We start from the raw sequence: 21,978 nt of genomic DNA, 5'->3' as shown, positions 1-21,978 counted from the left end.
TTCAGTAAAATTTCCCAAGCACCAACGATATAATCTCAGAGTTCCCTTGTAACGCTGTATTTCCACGGAACAGAATCAGCTTCTCTGTGAAGCTCGGCAGACAGTGAGGTTTTACTGCATACGTGTCATCATGGTTATTAGTATGATTGTTTTAGGCCGACCAACGCGAAGGACAACTGTGCACCCATCTAACAGATGGGTACTATTATGGACGTAAGAAAAAACTGGATTGCTTCAGATCAGTAGGGTCCCCCAAACCTGGCGACCCATTACAATGATTCTGAGAACTCTGAAGAACTAGAACTCCTGCTCCTCCTTCTGGCATTCGAAGGTTTCCCCAATCCAGTCCGACTCACACCTCGGCCTCTCTCCCTGCTCCTGTACCCCACCCCACAGTCCTGACAGGACCAGGCCTCGATCACACCTGCCATTCATCTCAGTATGGCTGCCCGGCTGCTTCCGCCCCATGAGCACTGCTGCTGCCTTTCTTTCCCCCACTAACCAATCACAGTCCCAGCAGGACTTACAACAGTCTTTTGCAAACTTCAGCCATTCCCCTGCCAACTGTACTGTCAATATCTTAATATTTTTATTTAAATCTACCCATTGTTTCTGCTTCATTTTAACTGCTAACTTTATTTTTTATTTATTTTTTTATTTTTTTGAGATGGAGTCTCACTCTGTCACCCAGGCTGGAATGCAGTGGCACAATCTTGGCTCACTGTAACCTCCAGCTCCCAGGTTCAAGCAATTCTCCTGCCTCAGCCTCCCGAGCAGCCAGGATTACAGGCGCGTGCCACCACACCCAGCTAATTTTTGTATTTTTAGGAGAGACAGGGTTTTGCTATGTTGGCCAGGCTGGTCTTGAACTCCTGACCTCAGGTGATCCACCTGCCTCGGCCTCCCAAAGTGCTGGGATTACAGGCATGAGCCACTGTGCCCAACCTAACAGTTAACTTTATATTCCTAGGCTAAATATAGAGAAACAGTACTCTTTGCCATAAATATCAAGTTACCATAAAAATGCAGAGAATACCAAACAGTTTTGCTAGATCCTGCCTGCCAAAGCTCTGAGCTTAAAGTCTACTTTCTTAGGCAGTTAAGAGAGTGTTACAAACGTACGAAGATTAAAGGGAGACTTTCTCCTGAAAGCAAGCAGGTGGTCGTCTGAAGGACAGCAAAATGGGCGTCACTGTCCTGCCAGACAACACCTTACAGAGATACCCAGTACCTGGCTGTGCGCCTCCCCAGAGCAGCGCCGCTACCACCAGCAATCTCTCCAACCCCGGGAGTGCAACCAATAACCATGCTCTTCCTTTGAGGCCCAGAACAAATGCCACTCCCTTTATAAAGCCATTTCTTACCAGTAGACAAAAAAAAGTTCTCTGGCCCCTTAGTGCCAATATCTTTACCATCTGTTTGGTACCTGGCCTCAAAAAGCAAAAGAGTGTGATGTTTCACATAACATGATTCCTGCAGGACTGCAATCTCTGTGAGTGCAGGAACCATGTCATCCAAATCTTATTTTCCCTTGGAATCTATGCCATCATCTTAATACGGGAGCCACGGTAAATACTTCTGGCTGAATATCAACCAATTCCCAAATGTTTTATTTGAATTTCTTTTCTTAAAAGAAAGCTTAATAAGACAGACTCCTCATTCTATGAAGGCTTTATTCATAGTCACCCCAAACTGGACATAACTCACCGCCCCCACTGACCTCTTCCCCACTCACCTCTGCCTGCCTCCGGGCCTAGGTAACGGGAGCCACCCAGTCCTCCTCCACGTCTAGGATTTTTAGAATAAAATTAATGCACATCCCATCCGGCTTACAGCCGCCTTCTGGCTTCCTGCTGCTCTTAGAATAACATCCATAAGCCCCAGTGTGGCCCCCAGGCCTTGCATGAGATGACCCCTGCCTAACCCTTTAATCTCATCTACTCCCCTCACCAGCCCTCCACTCTCACACTTTCTGTTCACTGAACTCGCAAAGTCCTCTGTCACTCCTGAGCTTTTGCACATGCTGTTCCTGCTGCCGAAGAGGCTGCTACTCAGGCTGTGCACAGCTGGCTCCCTCGTGCCCTTCGGGTCTCAGCTCAAACCTCCAGATATGCCTCTGCCGACCACCACTACGCCAGCCTCTCTCCCTCCATCACATGGCCTCATGTGTTTCCTTCCTAGCATCGGTCACAATCGATTCTGCCTTGCTCATCTAGTTGAGTGTCTCTCTCTCCAATCAGAATGTGGGATGCAGGAGGGCAAGGGCCTTCATGGATCTTATTCAGTATGCTTTCCCACAGATCAGTGCCTAGAAGAGATGATGGCCCCTAACCATCACTCAGTGAAAGCTGCTGGCTTTCACAACAGGGAGCAACAACACAGTGGGGAGGGGAATGAAATACAAACAGGGTTGATACTGGCAAAATACATTCAGAAGCTGCCGGCATCCATGACGTTAAATGAAGCAGCACACTTTCGATGGGCCAGCAGTACACCCAAGACACACACACATTCTGGCTTCAGCAGCAGCAGCGCCATTAAAGCAAAGCATCAGTATTTCCTCCACGTGAGCTGAGGCTAGCTCTCATGTCTAGTTACTCGCCACCCATGCGAGCATTTACTGAGGGCACGACGCCCTGCGGATAAAGAGATGAACAAGCCTTGTTTCCTACCCTCAAAAACTAAGTCCGGTGGGGAAGCAGACACATACATACGCAATTACATTACGATGGGAGGAGTGAGAAAACAAGGTGCGTGGGGAATGTGGAAGGAGGTTTAGCACCAGGGAGTCACAGAAGAAGTTAAGAACTATGGAACGGGGGCTCACGGGGGAGCAGGCCCTCCAGGACAGCAGGTCTGCTAGAGGAAACTGAGGCAGCGGCACGTTCAGGAAACAGCCCTCGTGTGGTCTGACCTGGACTGGCAGGCAGTGGTCAGGTGACAAGAGGCCAGTGGATTCTGCACTTCCAGCAACCAAGAGCCATGGAAGCAGAAAAGCAACTTATGAGAACTGATTTCAGAAAGAACAAATGGAGGGAAAGGACCCTAAACCATCTGATTTCCTCAGCTACAGAGAAGGAACAAATGGTACATGTCAGGAACTCACCGTGTGGCAAACTTCCGCTTTTATCTCTTTCAAGGCTCGCTCAGAAAACACACAGCCGCAGCACCGAAGGAAGCAGAACCTGGAGAAATAACCCAGTGGGGGAAGGACTGTATTAATCACATGATCAATTCACATTTATTCAGTTGATACAAAGGCCAAGAACCACAAAGATTAAAATAGTTACATTTTACTCCATTAAAAAAATCAGTACGTTCTCATAGAAAAGGGGCAGGAAAAAAAGAAAGACATCAGTTATATCCAAAATAAAAAGATCAAAACTGAAACCACAAACATAAAAAGTCAAAAGAACAGGAACTCAGGGAGGAAATATTTTCAATAAATATGAGATTCAGAGCTTATTTTATGAATATTCAAAAAGGTCTTATACAGCAACAGTCAACACTATAATAGAAAAATGGCCAAAGAGGACTAACATGCAGTTCGTACAAAAAATATATAAAGACCAAAGGATTCTTAACCTCAAATGCTAAAAGAAATGCCTTTTAAAACCAGGACGCATCATTTTTTACCTATCGGGCAGTAATTCAGGAGATTGGGGCTGGGCACAGTGGCTCACACTTGTAAATTCCAGTGCTTTGGGAGGTCAAAATGGGAGGATCACTTGAGGCCAGGAGTCTTTAGCCTGGGCAACATACTGAGAACCTATCTCTAAAAAAAAATCTTTTTAAAAACTTAGCCAAGTGTGATGGTGGGTCCCTGCAGTCCCAGCTACTAGGGAGGCTGAGGTGGGAGGATGGCCTGAGCTATGATAGTGCCACTGCACTCCAGCCTAGGTAACTGGGACAGATTCTGTCACTTGTCACTTAAAAAAAAAAAAAAAAAGAGATTGAAAGTATCCAGTTGGAAACTGAGGATACAGGCACATTTGTTGTCAGGTGGATACAACACAGTACAATACTTTAGGAAGATAATTTGGCAGTATCAAGTAAAGTGTGACTTTTAAGAGTTTCTTCTTACAGAAACATGCCCACAAGTGTGCAAATGTACAAATGTGTGCTCAGGAAGTTTTGTAGTATAGCAAGGTAAAAAGGAAAGGAAGGAGGCCACCTACAGGTTCCTCAGTAGGGAAATGGTCAAATAAATTATAAACACCCAAATGGCTATTAAAAAGAAGGTAAATCTGTATTCACGGTCGTGAAAATATGTCCAAGGTGGACAGAACAGAAGGAAAATAAGAGGTTATTAAATACATATAATGTGACCCCGTGAGAGTTTGGGAAGAATACGTGTCAATTTCTATGTCTATATGCAGAGGCGTGGAGAAGCGTGGATATGGGTGTGTGGTGTGGGAGAGGGAGCATTAAACATCAAACAACGAATAATGCCTCCACCGCGGCTGGAGAGCAGCATAAAGCACTTTCATATTTCACTTTAGGCATTCCTTGAAAAATGCCACAGGACAAATTTTCTCTAATTTCCCAGGGATTATAGCAGACGCAGATTGGCCTAACCAAAATCCAGTTCATAACAGTGCACTAAATTCACTGAATGTTGTTTAGAATTTTTAAAATCCTATTTTATAGATACTTACAAATTATTAGGGAGCTATTTTTCTTTTTACAAAGGCCCAATGTTTTTATTACACTAACAGTTTATTTCTATTTTTCTATATATTTAAATCTTTATTATACAAACTTTACTAAATACAGCTGGCCCTCTATATCCTCTATATCCATGCGTTCCGCATCTATCAATTCAACCAACCCGGATCAAAAATATTTGGCAGGAAAAATGAATGCATTTATATTGAACATGCACAGACTTTTTTGTCATTATTCCTTAAACAATACAGTATAACAACTATTTACACAGCATTTATATTGTATTAGGTATCATATGTAATCTCGAGTTGATTTAAAGTATACAGGAGGATGTGTGTAGGTTATATGCAAATACTGTACCATTTTATATCAGAGACCTGAGCATCCATGGATTTTGGTATCCACAGGGGGTCTTGGAACCAATCTCCCACACATATCAAGGGATGACCATACACAAACTAATCCAATCATCAATTTCAAGTGTGGAGGCTCTTATCAATAACAGATGGACAAAGTCAAAATAAGCAAAGCTCAATTCACTGGGTAAGAGAAAAAGGAGAAGAAACTGACCAGCAAACCAAAGGAGAAACAACAGGGGAAGCCACAATCAGAGCAACAGGCTGCAGGGGACTCCTACTCGAGACCCCATTGTGGAGCTCGTTTCTGCTAAGTTCCTCTTCTGGGGTGAGCTACAGTTTTCTTAAAAACAAGTGGGAAGCCAAACACGAGAGGTTACATATTGTATGATTCTATGCATATGAAATATCTAGAAGAGGTAAATCCATTGAGACAGAAACAGACTGGCAATGGGGAGTACCTATGTAATGGGCAGAGGGTTTTCCTTTTGGGGTGATAAAAATGTTCTGGAACCAGATAGAGGTGGTGACCGCACAACACTGTGAATGTACTAAATGCTACTGAAACATACACTTTAAAATGGCCAATTTTATGTGACTTTCACCTCAAATACAAACATATACATACGTGTGTGTATATGTGTGTATGTGTATATATATATGCATACACACACACATACACACACATATACAGAAGTGGGACATGGTTAGGTAAATGAGTCTGGTTCCCCAGAATATGTCTTACTTGACCCCAATGGTGGTTTAAAAGAGAGCCCTAAGCGGTTTAAATTCAGATTATTTGAAGAAGAGTGTAATATTTAAAAGCAAAAGGTCTTTGGACCCTAAACTGTACTTCTCTCCAAATCCATGAAGCCCCTCGTTGTTCCATTTCAGAACAGGACAGTTAGTTCCCCTCGCACAGTCTGCCACATGCAACACTGCCTGGCACACTGAGAGGGTGTCCACCTACACCTGTTAAATAAACAGACGCCAATGTGCCAGAATGCTCAAGATTAAATACTGCTGTTTAAAGTTCAATAAAACCATTTTTACTTACTTGAGATGCTTTGCTCCACCCCTTTCCTGAATGAAAGTAATAAAAAATGCTACCTTTCAGTACGTCGTGTGTTTAATAGAAGATTCCAGAGGGCAGTCTGGACTACCAGCTATTAAGGATATAGGCATAACTTGTTTTATTGCGCTTTGCAGATATTGTGATTATTTTAGACTGAAGGTTCACCGCAAACCTGCATCTGGCAGGTCTGTCAGCATCTTCCCAGCAGCATGTGCTCACGTCACGTCTCTGTGTCACATTTTGGTAATTCTCAAATATTTCAAATGATTTCATGATTACTACATCTGTTATGGTGATCTGTGCTCAGTGACGTTTGATGTTACTTTTGTAATTGTTTTGGGGTGCCAGGAACAACACTCGTATAAAATGGCAAACTCAATTAATAAATGTGTGTGTTTTGACTGCTCCATGAACTGGCCATTCCCCCATCTCTCTCCTTCTCAGTTCTCCCTATTCTCTGTGACACAACAATATTGAAATTAGGCCAATTGAGAACCCTACAATGGCCTTTAAGTGTCCAAGTAAAAGAAGAATTGCATGTCTCTCACTTTAAATCAAAAGCTAGAAATGATTAAAATGATTTAAATCAAAAGCTTAGGGAGGAAGGCAGGTCCAAAGCCAAGATAGGCCAAAATCCAACCTCTCAAATCAAACACTTAGCTAGGCTGTGGATGCAAAGGAAAAGTTCTTGAAGGAAATTTAAAGTGCCACTCTATAAACAGATGAATGGTAAGAAAGTGAAACAACCGTATTGCTGACATGAAGAAAGTTTTAGTGGCCTGGACAGAAGATCAAACTAGCCACAGTGACAGATCCTTAAGCCAAAGCCTAATCCAGAGCAAGGCCCTAACTCTCTTCAATTCTATGAAGGCTGACAGAGGCAAGAAAGCTGCAGAGGAAGAGTTGGAAACTGGAAGAAGTTGGTTCATGAGGTTTAGGGAAAGAAGGCGTCTCCATAACATAAAAGTGCAAGGTGAAGCAGCAAGTGCTGATGGAGAAGCTGCATTAAGTTCTCCAGAAAATCTGGCTAAAATCATTAATAAAGATGGGCACACTAGACAACAGATTTTCAGTGTAGATAAAATAGCCCTGTATTGAAAGAAGATGCTATCCAGGACTTCTACTGCTAAAAAGGAGAAGTAATGCCTGGATTCAAAGCATCAGGACAGGCCGACTCTCACTAAGGTCTAACATGCCTGGTGACTTTCGGTTGGGCCAATGTTCACTTACCGTTTGGAAATCCTAGGGTTCTTAAGAATGATGGTAAGTCTACTCTGCCTGTACTCTCGAAATGGAAGAACCAAGCCTGAATGAGAGCACATCTGTCTATAACATGGCTTACAGAATATTTTAAGCCCAGCGTTGAGACTTACTGCTCAAAAAAAAAAAAAAAAAAGATTCCTTTCAAAATATCACTGCTCATTGATAATGCACCTAAGTCACGCAAGAGCTCTGATGGAGATGTACAAGGAGATTAAAGTTTTTTCATGGCTGCTAACACAACAACCATTCTGCAGCCCATGGATCAAGGTGGAACTTTGACTTTAAAGTCTTATTTAAAAATACATTTCATAAGGCTATAGCTGCCATAGGCTTCCTCTGCCATTCCTCTGATGGATCTGGGCAAAGTAAATTGAAAACCTTCTGGAAAGAATTCACCATTCTAGATGTCATTAAGAACATCTGTGATTTGGCCCGCTGTGGTGGCTCACACCTGTAATCCCAGCACTTTGGGAGGCTGAGGCAGGCAGATCATCTGAGGTCAGGAGTTTGAGACCAGCCCGGCCAATATGGTAAACCCTGTCTCTACTAAAAATATAAACATTAGCTGGGCACGGTGGCGGGCGCCTGTAATCCCAGCTACTCGGGATGCTGAGGCAGCAGAATTACTTGAACCCAGGAGGTGGGGGTTGCAGTGAGCCGAGATTGTGCCACTGCACTCCAGACGGGGCAACAGAGCTGGATTCCGTCTCAAAAAAACAAAAAACATAAAACAAAAATCTGTGATTCATGAGAGGAGGGCAGAGTATCAACATTAATAGGAGTTTGGAAGAAGCTGATTCCACCCCTCATGGACGACTTGGAGGGGTTCAAGGCTTTAGTGGAGGAAGTAACGCAAATGTGGTAGAATGGCAAGAGAATGAGAAAAGTGGAGCCTGAAGATGACTGAATTACTGCAATCTCACGATAAAACCCAAATGGATGAAGAGTTGCTTCTTATGGATGAGCAAAGAAAGTGGTTTCTTGAGACGGAATCTGCCCATGGTGAAGATGCTGTGAATATTGTTGATATGATAGATTTGAAATATTACATAAGCTTAATTGATAAAGCAGTTGCAGGGTTTAAGACAATTGATTCCAATTTTGAAAGAAGGTCTACTGTGGGTAAAATGCTATTAAACAGCATCACATGCTACATACAGAGAAATCTTTCATGAAAGAGTCAATCGATGCAGCAAATTCTATTGCTGTCTTACTGTAATACACTGCTACAGCCACCCGAACCTTCAGCAACCACCATCCTGATCAGTTAGCAGCCATCGACATCAAGGCAACATCGAGGCTCCACCAGCAAAAAGATGATGACTCGCTGAAGGTTCAGGTGATTGCTAGCATTCTTTAGCAATAATTTTTAATTAAGATAGGTACTTTGTTTTTAGACATAATGCTATTGCACACTTAAAAGACTATAGTATAAACATAACTTTCTTTTTTGAGACAGGGTCTCACTCTGTCACCCAGGCTCTGCGGTGGCATGATCATACCTCACTGCAGCCTTGAATTCCTGGGCTCCAGCAATCCTCCTGCCTCAGCCTCCCAAGTAGCGAGGTCTATAGGTACATGCCACCATGGCTGGCTAATTAAAAAAAAATTTTGTTTTGTAAAGACAGGGTCTCACTATGTTACCCAGGCTGGTCTCTAACTCCTAGCCTCAAGCAATCCTCCTGTCTCGGACTTCCAAAGTGCCAGGATTATAGGTGGGAGCCACTGTGAGCTGCTAAAGGCAACTTTTATATGTACTAAGAAACCAAAATTTTGTGTGACTTGCTTTCCAGTAATATTTGTTTTATTGTGGTAGTCTGGAATAGAACCCACAATATCTCCGAGGTATGACTGTACTTCTCAAAAGTGGGGGAAAGGGCTTAACGCTTTTGCTTAGTGAGACATCCTATGAAAAAGCGTGTACTAACCCATTCAACCGTCCGTATTTTTTAAAGAGGAAAATATACAGGTTGTTTACATTTGCTACACACATCTCAACCATAAGATTCCCAGTGCTACAGCCAGAGAATCTGTTAGCTACAAATTCAAGGCAAATTACCATGTTTTTGAGCCTTTGGTTGACTGATTAACCACAGGTTCTATAACTCTGCCTGTTACTGCATAACTTTTGGCATTTGTAATCAGGTGCAGTGGCTCCCACATGTTATCCCAGCGCTTTGGGAGGATCGTTAAAGGCCAGGAATTTGAATCCAGCCTGGGCAACACAGGGAGACCCTATCTCTACAAAAATAAAAATTAGTGGCCGGGCGTGGTGGCTTACGCCTACAATCCCAGCACTTTGGGATGCTGAGGCAGGAGGATCGCTTGAGGCCAGGAATTCAAGACCAGCCTGGGCAACAAAGTGAGACCTTATTTCTACTTAAAAAAAAGGATAAAAATAAAACTATAAAACATAATAAAAATTAAAAATTAGTAACTGGAAGGAAATGGGATTTGCTTGATGGGAAACATTTGCTCTTTGCTTTCTGTCCCACAGGAAAAGATGATCTAAGAACTAAACTCAGGTTTCAAAAGCGTCACATGAGAACTTTTCAGAATCCCACTTCACTTCAGGTTTTGTTTCACCACCTCAAGAACGGAAGGCCGCAGACCAGGCTGGGTCTCGCTGGAAGTCCCGTAGCAATGGCTGACGGAAATGAACGTGCTCATGACCAAGCACCATTTCCTCCAAGGCGCCACCAAACCCAAGGACACCAGAAAGCAAGCCACATGACTGCTAAGCTCCGGCACCACTGCCACCAACCAAGCACCATTTCCTCCAAGGCGCCACCAAACCCAAGGACACCAGAAAGCAAGCCACATGACTGCTAAACTCCGGCATCACTGCCACCAAAACCGGCAGTATTCCACCAGCCTCCCACATCATCTGTCCCAGGTCCGTCACTAACCTGTGTCGGCCATTCATCTCCAGGCCCACAACGGGGCAGATGAAACGTGCCCGCTGGAGGTCATCGTGCTTGTCACCTTTAGTGTTTCCTTTATCCCCTTCCCAGGCAGGATTATCAGAAAGCTTCAGCTCTGTCACATTCTGGGAAAAACCATTAATATTTTAACAATTCATTTGATAAATAGATCATCCTTTGCCTTAACCACGTAAGTCAACAAATTGTTATTCCAGCCCTTCCCATCAAAACCTCTTCCTCATAGTTACTTTCCTCTGGTCCATAAGAAACATGGATATAATATTAAACCATATATAGAAAACAGAAAACAAGGCCGGGTGTGGTGGCTCACGCCTGTAATCCCAGCACTTTGGGAGGCCAAGGCAGGCGGATCACCTGAGGTCAGGAGTTCAAGACCAGCCTGACCAACATGGAGAAACCCCGTCTCTACTAAAAATACAAAATTAGCTGGGTGTGGTGGAACATGCCTGTAATCCCAGCTACTCGGGAGGCTGAGGCAGGAGAATCGCTTGAACCCGGGAGGAGGAGGTTGCAGTGAGCCGAGATTGTGCCATTGCACTCCAGTCTGGACAACAACAGCAAAACTCCGTCTCAAAAAAAAAAAGAAAACAGAAAACAAGATTTTTTCAATTCACTGACTAGCAAGTAAATCAGTTATTTCTACTATACACATCTTTTTAACTTAAGGAAAAGTATCTTCTTACATAAAAAATTACTCCACTAACAGAAAGCTCTGCATGAGTTCCACCCAGAAGGGAATGCTTTCTCCCTGTGATGAATCCTCTCTGAGGCTGCTTCATGTTACCGACTATCTACATTTATTTAATCGTTGAAAAAAGCAAAAACAGAAAAATATATATATAAAATCATTGAATAGACAGTAAAATCTGAGACCATGGTCTAACGAGCTAAGGCAGAATATTAGCCAGAAAATACTGTCACACTCCAAGACACAGCTATTCAGGTTTTCAAGAATTCCCAACTTTATAAGGAATTTGATACAGTAACTCTACTTTTGCATTCGAGGCATTTCTTCATATTTAATGAGACCATTTTGACTTCAATACTCTAGAGAGCAGGTGAGTGTCTTGAAAGGCAAATCACCATCCATACGATCAGCTTCCTGGTCGAGAATGAGCACATGTCTCACTGAGTTCTCTGCTCCGAGTATTTGTGGACTATCAATTGACGGTAATGACAATCTTATGTGTTAGCATTGTTTTATTTGTATCCTTTTTTTTCTTTACTGTTCTAATTTCTTGGAGTTTTTTCCATTAAATATTCAACCACATAAAACTGAATATTACAAGTATTTTAAGTATAGAACTGTATGAATTAATTTCAATTACTGTTTTTTTTTCTCATCAGATGGGTAATGTGCTGATGTCACAACAAGGCTTGAGAGGCACATCTTACATGTGCACACGGAAACCCAATCATAGCATTATGAACTGCTAAAGAATCGTTGATCACATTTTTGATGTAAGATGATTCATACTACCACAGGTTTTTCAGGAATAAATTCTCTTCCACAAGGTAAAAGACCACTAAAATCAGAATAATTTCTAGAGCACTATCATTAGCTACATTTCAGAATTATGAATTTGCCTGAAATGAACATATCCTATAATCAACCCCAAGCATTTGAACAAAAAGCCTAATAATACGAACGAAAGAAAGAAAAAGAAGGCAAAACCTAGAGCCTTAGACTGGGAGTTAGGGGATCTGGTTCTGGTTTAAGTACTTCGCCAGCCATGTGGCCTCAAGTGAGTCATTTACAGTGAGATGAAGGGTTTATAGCCTGATGGTTCTCAAATTCTTCACTACCTTTCCGAACTTTTTCCCCACTGACCATATTTAAAAAGTTGTGTCCTCTCAAGAAATTTCCTTTATTAAAAAAACTTGTTTTTTCAACTTTTATGAAAGAACTTTAACTGCCAATCAGAACCTCTAATCACCAGATGGTAGCCACGTGATTTAACAGTGATCCATAAAATTATCTAATTCACAAAAGTATCTTCCAAATCCAAAATCCAAGTAGGTGAATCTTAATTACAAAAATAATGCCTCCTAACATTAATAGAGAACATCAAAATTTTCAAAGCACAACACACAGGTGAAATTACAACAGATTTATAATGTAGGAAGTATGCATGGTGGAACTCGTGGCTTGAGATTTAAGTGACCTCTCAAGATCATACCTGTATTAGATGGCCATGTGGGAATGGAATCCCAAATTTCTGAGTTCAGTCTTTAAGGCGTATAAATTCTATAAAATAAACCTCAGCCACTGTTCAGACCCTCACAGCACTTCAGAATCACTCGTGTTACCTTAATGCTTTTAATGTGAGATGCTGCCTTCCCAAGAGCCTTTTCTGCAGATTTGTCCAAGAGAAATTCAATGACGGCATCTTTGTTATAAAGTCTGCAATAGTAAGTATTAGAATATTATGTCAACAAGCAACTTTCAAATAACCAAAGAAGGAAGAATAAACTGAACACAATCCAAAAGTTGTTTACATTTGATAAGAGAAATACCCTGAATTATTAAAAAGTAAATTTAACCCTGTTTCAACTATTTCCAGAGCATACAAAGAAGGAAATTATTTATTTATTTATTTGAGACAGAGTTTCACTCTTGTCACCCCGGCTGGAGTGCAATGGTGCAATCTCAGCTCACTGCAACCTCCGCCTCCCGGATTCAAGCAATTCTCCTGCCTCAGCCTCCCGAGTAGCTGGGATTACAGGCGCCTGCCACCATGCCTGGCTAATTTTCATATTTTTAGTAGAGACGGGGTTTCACCATATTGGCCAGGCTGGTCTCAAACTCCTGACCTCAGGTGATCCACCCACCTCAGCCTCCCAAAGTGCTGGGATCACAGGCATGAGCCAATGCATCCAGCCAGAAATTAGTTTAAATCAAAGGTGGCAAACTGGCAGTCAGAAGGCTGAATGTAACCTGAACAAGGCTTTTTTTAATTGGGAAATTTAACGTATATTTCCTCTTTTTCTTTAAAAATTAAAACCAGAAGGTGTGGAATCACTAGGCCAACACCATTGAGCTGTAAAAACTGGCTGGAACTGAGTGGCAGCTCCCGCTTTGGACAGGACATGGACTCTCCAGTATTCTCCACTCCCTGCCATTCTCTCCTGTTCCTCACATGGCTCCTTCATGTGTTTATGCTTATAACTTAGCTTCTATTGGCCCCTGAGTTTGCTATTTTTTTTTGCACAGGCTGGGGTGCAGTGGTGGAATTATAGCTTACTACAGCTTCAACCTCCCAGACTCAAAGGATCCTCCTGCCTCAGACTCCTGAACAGCTGGGACTACAGGATCATGCCAGCCACCATGCCTGGCTAATTTTACTTTTTTGTAGAGGTGGGGTTTCACCATATTGCCCAGACTGGTCTTGAACTCCTAGACTTAAGTGACCCTTCCTCCTCAGACTCCCAAAGTGGTGGGATTACAGGTGTGAGCCACTGCGCTCAGCCCAGCCCCTCAGTTTTCAAAACATGGATTAAACAAACCAAACTGACTAGAATAGTACAGAACTATGTTCAGAGACAGGGAACGACAGCCTATGCCTTGCAAATTTGCTTGGGATAATCCACGCTTGATGAATGGAAAACTGCATTTACACATCAAAATTCTCCTCAAAATCACTTAACAAACTCATCTTGATTAAGTGTAAAAACCATACCTGCCAAGTTCACAGGCAACTATTGGTCGTCTTAATATTTCCTGACTTAGAGTACAATAGTTCCATTGGGCCACTAATTCAGCATCTCTGTCGACCTAATAAAAAACAAAAAATTCAATTAATTTTCAACTCTGAAAGACACGTGGTTCACAATTCTACATATAAAAGTATATTCAGTAATACCGCACAGTAATGATTTTTGTTTTTTAAATCAAAGATAATGACATAGGAAGTTGGGTTTTTGGTTTGTTGTTTGTTTGTTTTTGAGACGGGGTCTCACTCTGTTGCCCAGGCTGGAGTGTAGTGGTGCAATCTTCACTCACTGCAACCTCCACCTCCTGGAGTCAAGCAAACCTTCCACCTCAGCCTCTGGAGTAGCTGGGACTATGGGTGCACACCACCAGGGCTGGCTAATTTTTGTATTTTTTGTAGAGACGTGGTTTTGCCATGCTGCCCCCAAACTCCTGGACTCAAATGATCCGCCCATCTCAGCCACCCAAACTGCTGGTATTGAAAGCATGAGCAACTGTGCCTGGCTGAAGTCAGGATTTTAAAAGTCACAAGTAATTAATACTACATCAAATAAAGGCCCATCTAAATATGACATGTACAAAGAAAAAGATTATATAAAATTATTAAACTGTTTATGCAAGCCACATACAAATATTAACATTTGAATCTTAATAATAACTTAGGGAGGCCATACAAAAGAGAAAAAAAAAAGTGTGTTAGATTAATTTCTAACAATGGGAAAGCCTGCTAAGTTGCGGCAGAATTTAAAGACTTAAGAACTGAGAAGACAAGCATTTTTTTTTTTAAAGTTCAGAACAAAGACTACATAATTCTTTATAAAATGTTCAATTTAACAGAAATAAGTGTTTTGGGGCTTATTCACTAAGGGATACATCAAACTTTATCCACAGTATGAAAATCCAGACATAAGACCCACCCTGGCCCTCGAATGACATTTTCACATACATCATATTCCATGTCCCACTCCTTCCCATTCTTGTTTTTTCCTTCACTGTGTAGACTGCACCACTCTTTCCCATTCTTCAAATGCCAAATCTGAATAATTTAACAGGACAGCACATTTGGAAGAAAATAGGAAGAGAAAAGAAAAAAAGAAAACAAAAACAATCCTGCTGAATTTATTTTATTAATTTATTTTTTGAGACAGGGTCTTGCTCTGTTGCCCAGACTGGGCTGCAGTGGCACAATCACAGCTCACTGCAGCCTCAATTCTCCTGGGCTCAAGCAATCCTCTCCCTTAGCCTCCCAAGTAGCTAGGACTACAAGCAAGCGCCAATTCCCAGCTAATTTTATTTTATTTTTGTTAAGAGGTCTCCCTGTGTTGCCCAGGCTGTTCTCCAACTGCTGAGCTCAAGTGATTCTCCTGCCTCAATCTCCCAAAGTGCTGAGTTTACAGGCGTAAGCCAACACACCTGGCCCTCTGAATTTAATTTTTAAAGTAAAAACTGCTTAAGTGCTTACTGTGTGCCAGGCACTGTGCTAAGCAGTTTCCATAACTTTTTAATCCTCAGAAAAACTCTATGAGTTAGTATTTTTACTTTTGTAGATGAGGAAAGTGAGGCACCAAGAGATTAGGTTATATTCAAAAAGCACCTCAGAGAGCTGGGGACAGGGAGAAAAGTGACAAATCACTCCTTATCCAGGGCTTTGAAAATTGTTTCCCCCGAAAAAGCAGTAAAAAATGTGTTTACCAGGGTCTCTCTTCTTTTCTAGGGTCTTTCTTCTTTTAAGTTTTTACATATCTGTACTGGAAAGACAAGTACAAGCGGTTTTGTGTTTTGTTTTGTTTTTTTTTGAGACGGAGTCTTGCTCTGTCGCCCAGGCTGGAGTGCAGTGGCGCTATCTTGGCTCACTGCAAGCTCTGCCTCCTGGGTTCACGCCATTCTCCTGCCTCAGCCTCCCGAGTAGCTGGGACTACAGGCACCTGCCACCATGCCCGGCAACTTTTTTGTATTTTTAGTGGAGACAGAGTTTCACTGTGTTAGCCAGGATGGTCTCGATCTCCTGACCTCGTGATCCGCCTGCCTCGGCCTCCCAAAGTGCTGGGATTACAGGCGTGAGCCACCGCGCCTGGCCAGACAAGTGTTTTTTCTATACTTTCACTCACAACACTCAATACTTCCAGAACACTTCGGACAAAATGTATGGGATTTTCCCCACACCAACCAATTCTCTGATAGCAGCCAGGTGTCTTACAATTAAACTCAATTCTGATACCACCTATTTGGATATGGCCTCAGATCCCAAAGGTTAAGGGCTCAGTCCCATAATACTGTCCCTACCCCGACTTTAGATGCCAATCACAAGTTCAAGTTGTCACCTGCACTTCTGACTGTCTATAAATCAAAGGCTACCACGATCCGCTCCCCCACCCCCAGTTTGATAATTTGCTAGTGTCTCACAGATGTGGGGAAACAGTTTAGTTACCATTGCTGATTTATTACAAATACATTGTAAAGGACACAAATAGCCAGATAAAGAAGTACATAGGGTATAGTCTGGAAGGGTCCCAAGTGCAGGGCTGTCCTCATGGAGTTGGGGTAACTCTCCTGGCATGTGGATGTTGTCGGCAACCCAGAAAATCTCCAAACCCTCAACTTCAGGCATCTTTATGGAGACCCCACCACGTAGGCATGATGGATTATTAACTCCATGTCCAATTCCTCTTCTCCTCCCTGAAGGATGGGGGTGAGGTGGGGCTGAAAGTTCCAGGCTTCTAATCTTGGCTTGGTGTTTCTGGTGACCAGGCCCCATCCAGGAACCCACCAATAATTGCCTTATTAGAACAAAAGATGATCCTGTTACCCAGGAAATTACAAGGAATTTAGGTGCTCTGCGTTAGGAACCAGGGCAGATTTCACAATATTGATCCAAAATGTAAGCTCCACCAGGGCTAGACTCTGCCTTGTTCACTGCTATATCCCTGGGGCCTACAACAATGTATATATGGTAACCACTTATTAAGCATTTGTTGTGTGAATAGTTATAATAAAAATCCATCCTGCCTAGGCATTCTGGCTTTTTTGAATCGCTCTTCCTTCTTTTCTACCCTCTTCCGACACCTGTTTCTTGTCAAGCCTTTCATTAAGCTACTCCTTTTCAGCCCTGGGCACAAGAAAACAAAACTGAGCTAAACACTTTTTTGGTGAAAGCCAAAAAACCACTCATGAATGCTAATTATCCAGCATTCGCCTGTTTACATGTACGTATGATCAGAGGGTACACTTCATCCTCTTGGGTATTCATTCATTCTCATATTCACACATATTTATTAGGTGTCTATTATGTGGCTGACACATGGTAGGGGTTACAGAGGTAAGACACACAAGGTTCCTGTCTACGTGGGAAAGAGACAATAAACAAATAACACAGTGGTAGGCACTGTTAAGAAGAGAAGAGAGAATATTGGAAGTGAGGCACATTTCAGTTACAGTGGACAGATGACATTTGAGTAAAAAATTGAATGAAGTAAAGAAACTCATCATGTGACAATCTCAGTGAAGAGTATTTCAGATTGATGAACTCACACTCCAGGTTGAAGAACAAGAGGCCTGTTTAGCTAGAACAGTATGAAAGAGGTGGAGAGGGGCAGAAGATGAGGTCAGAAACATAGGCAGGGTCTGCTCAAGGGTCTGACGAGATTTTATTCTTAATGTGATGGGAAGCCACTGGAATGCTTCAAATACAATAGTGACATACGGGGTTTACCTTTTAAACAAGCTCTCCAGCTCCTGAATCAGAATACATGAAGTCTCCACGTGTGCTTTACAAATATTTTTGTAAAGAAGTCTCTACTAGGTGCTTTACAAATATTTTATCATTAAAAAGTAATTACTTGTGCTAACTTTGAAATCCCAAATAAGTGGATGGGAATCCTGGCTTCACTACCTACCAGCTGTGTGATCTTAGTCACCTTAATATCCCTGGACTCAGTGTCCCTGTCAGTAGCAAAGAAATTATTATAATTTCCTCGATTACTTGTGAGATCAGGGATTATTCACTCATTTGTTTATTCGAAATATTTAGTGTGCCAGGAACTATGCTAGTTGCAGGAAAAAAAGGGTACAGCCTCTGCTATCAGGAACTTACCGTCTAGCGGGGAAGACTGATACATATCAACCACGTACAGCCGTGTGCAGGCTAAGACAGTTTATAAAAGGATGTGATAAGGGAACAGTTTGGGAAGGCTTCTCTGAGCAAATGAAGTTAGTGTATACAAAACTCAGTATACACTAAGTATTTGTATTATTGCTACTAGTCGCAGGTAGGGTTCAAATCCTGGCTCTGCCATTTACTAGCTTTGCAAATTTCTCCTTTTGAGCCTCAACTTCCATGTCTGAAAATGAGGACAACAGTATGTAGCTATAGGGCTATTGTAATAATTACATGAGATACCCCCTGTTAAGATTACTGTCCAGTGAATGGCAATAGTCAGCACCCATTGAATGTCCACTCTTAATACTGTTGTTAATTTTGAGTCCTCTGAATGGAATAAAAGACCGCAGCCAGGTCTGGAACTCCGCTGGCTCCCCCTTCTTACTTCCTCTCGTTTTCTGGGGTCGTCAAATTCCCACCACCCCCGGTCCCCAAGAGCCGGCCCACATCACTGACCTTCTCAACCTTCTTCGGCCCCTTCACCAGTTCATGCCTCTTGGGGATTGTTCCCCCGTCGCAACCCATCGCAGGACGGGAGTCAGAGCCAGCAGCAAAACCCCAAAGCTGTCACTTCCGGGATTTCCGGCGAAATCCCCAGCCACTTCCGGCGCACCGCCGTGACGCAGCACGCTGGTCGTGACGCAGCGGGGCGGGGCGGGGCGGCACGCTAGGCGCGGCGTAGCGGGGCAGGGCGAGGCCGTTACCAAGTGCCGGTTGTCATGGAGAGCGTCGCTTGGAGGCTGGGCGTGGGCGGGTTTCCTCTTTCCCGTGAGACCCTGGGTTTCTGCTGCACAATCGGAATCACTCGCCCACGCTCCGGGAGGGCAGCGAGGGCGTGGGCGGCCCGTGCGCATCCACCGCTCTTTGACCCTATCCCACGCCAGCTTGTGTGGCTGCGGAGCGGGCACATCCCTGGACTGAGAGCGCCTTGAGGAAAAGGGCCGCCCTCCTGTTTCTGCGATTAAGGATGCCTATGAACGGAATCTGCTGTATCAATGGACATTTTTGTGTTTAAAAAGAGAACGCATCTTTCTTGAGCGCCAACTGTGACTCAAGCACTCAAAACAAATCTTGTGAAGTGATGTTACAACAGATTCTAGGAAGTAAGACCCTCCCTAAGGCCTGGAACTTTCTGGTGTTGCCATGCGTATTGTAGATGGCATGTGTGTGAAATTTTGCATACGGTTTGTGCGTGTGTGTATTTCATTCACAGTTTCCTGAAGCCCAGGCTAAAAAATTTTTATTAACAATCAAGTATCATTAATAGACGATATAATAGTTCTTATAAAACATACACTGATGTTGACATGCCCGTTCCAAGAGACAGGCTGTATTTTATCTATAAGAACACAAATCCCTTGCTAAAAATTCATGATTGTCTGTCTGCTCTTAGGCGATTGTCTATCTCTCTGTTTGTTCCTTTAATTATTATAAATATTATGGGAAAGTGCCTATAATCCCAGCACTTTGGGACGCCGAGACGGGAGGAGCACCTGAGCCCAGGAGTTCCAGGTCAGCCTGGACAACATGGTGAGACACCATCTTGAAAGAAAAAGAAAAATTAGCCAGGCGTTGTGGTAAGCTTTTGTAGTCCTAGCGGCTCCGGAGGCTGAGGGGGTAGGAAGGATTGCCTGAGCCCAGGAATTCAAGGTTGCAGTGAGCTATGATAATGCCACTGCACTCCAGCCTAGGCAACAGAGCAAGACTCTGTCATTAATATGTATGTATGTATGTATTTGTACATATATATGATAGGAAAATTTCTCCATTGCCAAGAAGGCAGATCTTTATGATTGGATATTACCCTATTGACCTACGTGAAACATAAAAACGCTGAAAATATTTTTTACTTGGGAAGAGTTGCCCAGAAAATACCTGGATGTGGAAACTTCAAGGGCTATATGTAAGCTTGGGGTACTTGTTACTGTGATTAATGAGAATTTTTTTAAAAATCCCTTTAATTAGTTGGTCTCTGATTGATTTATGATTTATTTCTATGCTAACCACAATAACTGTAAGCTCTATGAGGGTAGGGACTTCATTTTGTTTTGTTTTGTTTTGTTTTAGACAGAGTCTCGATCTGTTGCCCAGACTGGAGTGCAGTGATGTGATCTTGGCTCACTGCAACCTCAACCTCCCAGGATCAAAGCGATTCTCCTGCTTCAGCCTCCCCAGTCGCTGAGATTACAGGCGCCCGCCACCATGCCGGGCTAATTTTTGTATTTTTAGTAGAGACGGGGCTTCACCATGATGGCCAGGCTGGTCTCAAACTCCTGATCTCAGGTGATCCACCTGCCTCGGCCTCCCAAAGTGCTGGGATTACAGCCGTGAGCCACCAAGCCCGGCCAGGACTTTTATTCCACATTGTATCATCAGTGCCTAGAAGAGTCTTTGGCACACTCAATATATGAGTACATTTCCTCAGTAAACCAGAAGAAAGTACAGATTCATTGAGAAAGGGGTGAAAAGCCTAGTTTTGGCAGATACTAAAACTGGTTAGTACTATTAGAATTCCATTTACTGGTGAGGAAACAGAAGCGTGGAAAGATCAAATGACTCCTTCAAGGTCACATAGGTAGTGAGAGACCCGGGAATGAGTGCTAGGATTAGTTCTTTCTCACAGCAAAGGACAGAAGGTCAAATACAGAAGAGCAGAAACACCAGCATCTTTAGAAAGACTCAAACCAGTGTTCTTTTCTCATTTGGGGAAGAAAAAACAAAAATAGCGGCTCTTTATTAAGCCATGACCATGCGTACACTGAGAGATTTGTAGGCATTTTTTCACTTTGGGCTCACAATAACCTTAAGAGTTAGAGGGTATAATCCCTCTTGTTTTACAAATGAAAACCCCAAGACTCAGATGTGCAAGTTGTCGTTGTTCAGGGTCCCATAGCTGCTGAGTAAAAGGAGTAGAAGATGAGGGGCTGTCTCCGATGAGGCCCGTCTGACTTAACTGCTTCCCCAAATGCTGCTGATAAAACCCAGCAGTACTGGCTGTGCTGGTGTTCTAGCTCAGGCAGCTGGACTTTTTTCTCTTCCTCATTGGTTTCCTCTTTTAGAATATTGGTCTCTAGGCTACTCTGTGCCTCAGACTATACACAGCTAGAACTTTTGTGAGGTTTATTATCATGGGTAGCAAATATGTGTTGAGAGCTGGCTGCCATGTCAGGTGCTGTGTTCAGCGCTTTATTGGACTTGAGCCGTTTTATTCTCCCGGCTCTACTGGGAAGCAGATGTCATCATTGTCTGCTTCTTCTTCCACTGCCTTGTTGAATGAACTAATAAAGGTTATTCCCTTACAAGCATCTTTGGAGACAACTTTGTCCTAGCCAAGCCATGGATTTTCGGGGAAGCAGAGGAATGAAATGATAAAAAGGAAAATCATTACCCTCTAGTAAAACCAGTATTTCTTAACCTTTTGGGAGTCATTGGACCTGTTTGAGAATTGGATGAAAACTTTGAACTAAATCTCCAGAAAAGTATTGATTAGCACATACGACATTTCACATAGCGTATACATGTTTGTATTTTACTCACAGCCTTCTGAACCTCAGGCTAAGAACCAGTACTTTAAATGCTGTTATAGTAAGTCCTTACAGTAGGTCTCAAATATTTCAGACTTCTTTTTTTTTTATATAATTTTTTTATTTTTGAGATGGAGCCTCGCCCTGTTGCCCAGGCTAGAGTGCAGTGGTGCAATCTCGGCTCACTGCAACCTCCATCTCCCATGTTCAAGCGATTCTCCTGCCTCAGCCTCCTGAGTAGCTACAATTACAGGCACGTGCCACCATGCCCGGCTAAGT

The 21,978-nt window shown here is 42.8% G+C and overlaps 1 protein-coding gene and 1 non-coding gene across 3 annotated transcripts in view; both read right to left on the bottom strand.

The window, feature by feature from the left end:
- The window catches only part of RTF2 (replication termination factor 2), a 64,335-nt gene extending 42,866 nt beyond the window's left edge, over positions 1-21,469 (bottom strand). The window contains exons 1-5 of one of the 2 annotated variants that reach the window (XM_008950650.4): positions 18,632-21,469; positions 13,988-14,082; positions 12,618-12,711; positions 10,272-10,411; positions 3,107-3,185 (exon numbers count right to left, since the gene is read on the bottom strand). In XM_008950650.4, the coding sequence (XP_008948898.1) occupies positions 3,107-3,185; positions 10,272-10,411; positions 12,618-12,711; positions 13,988-14,082; positions 18,632-18,700 (477 nt within the window). In that variant the 5' untranslated portion in view covers positions 18,701-21,469. The remainder of the gene's footprint in view (positions 1-3,106; positions 3,186-10,271; positions 10,412-12,617; positions 12,712-13,987; positions 14,083-18,631) is intronic. The other variant, XM_034947810.3, reaches the window with a different exon arrangement.
- LOC112438037 (small nucleolar RNA U13) lies at positions 11,649-11,749 on the bottom strand. Its single transcript, XR_003026540.1, has one exon. It is a non-coding gene; the product is annotated as a small nucleolar RNA U13 (small nucleolar RNA).
- Positions 21,470-21,978: the final 509 nt, after the last annotated feature.

This window comes from Pan paniscus, chromosome 21 (assembly GCF_029289425.2).
Source record: "Pan paniscus chromosome 21, NHGRI_mPanPan1-v2.0_pri, whole genome shotgun sequence".
In the NCBI taxonomy this organism is placed as follows: Eukaryota; Metazoa; Chordata; class Mammalia; order Primates; family Hominidae; genus Pan; species Pan paniscus.
The sequence above is the reverse complement of the archived record's forward strand: the minus strand, read 5'-3'. Positions and strand labels throughout refer to the sequence as shown.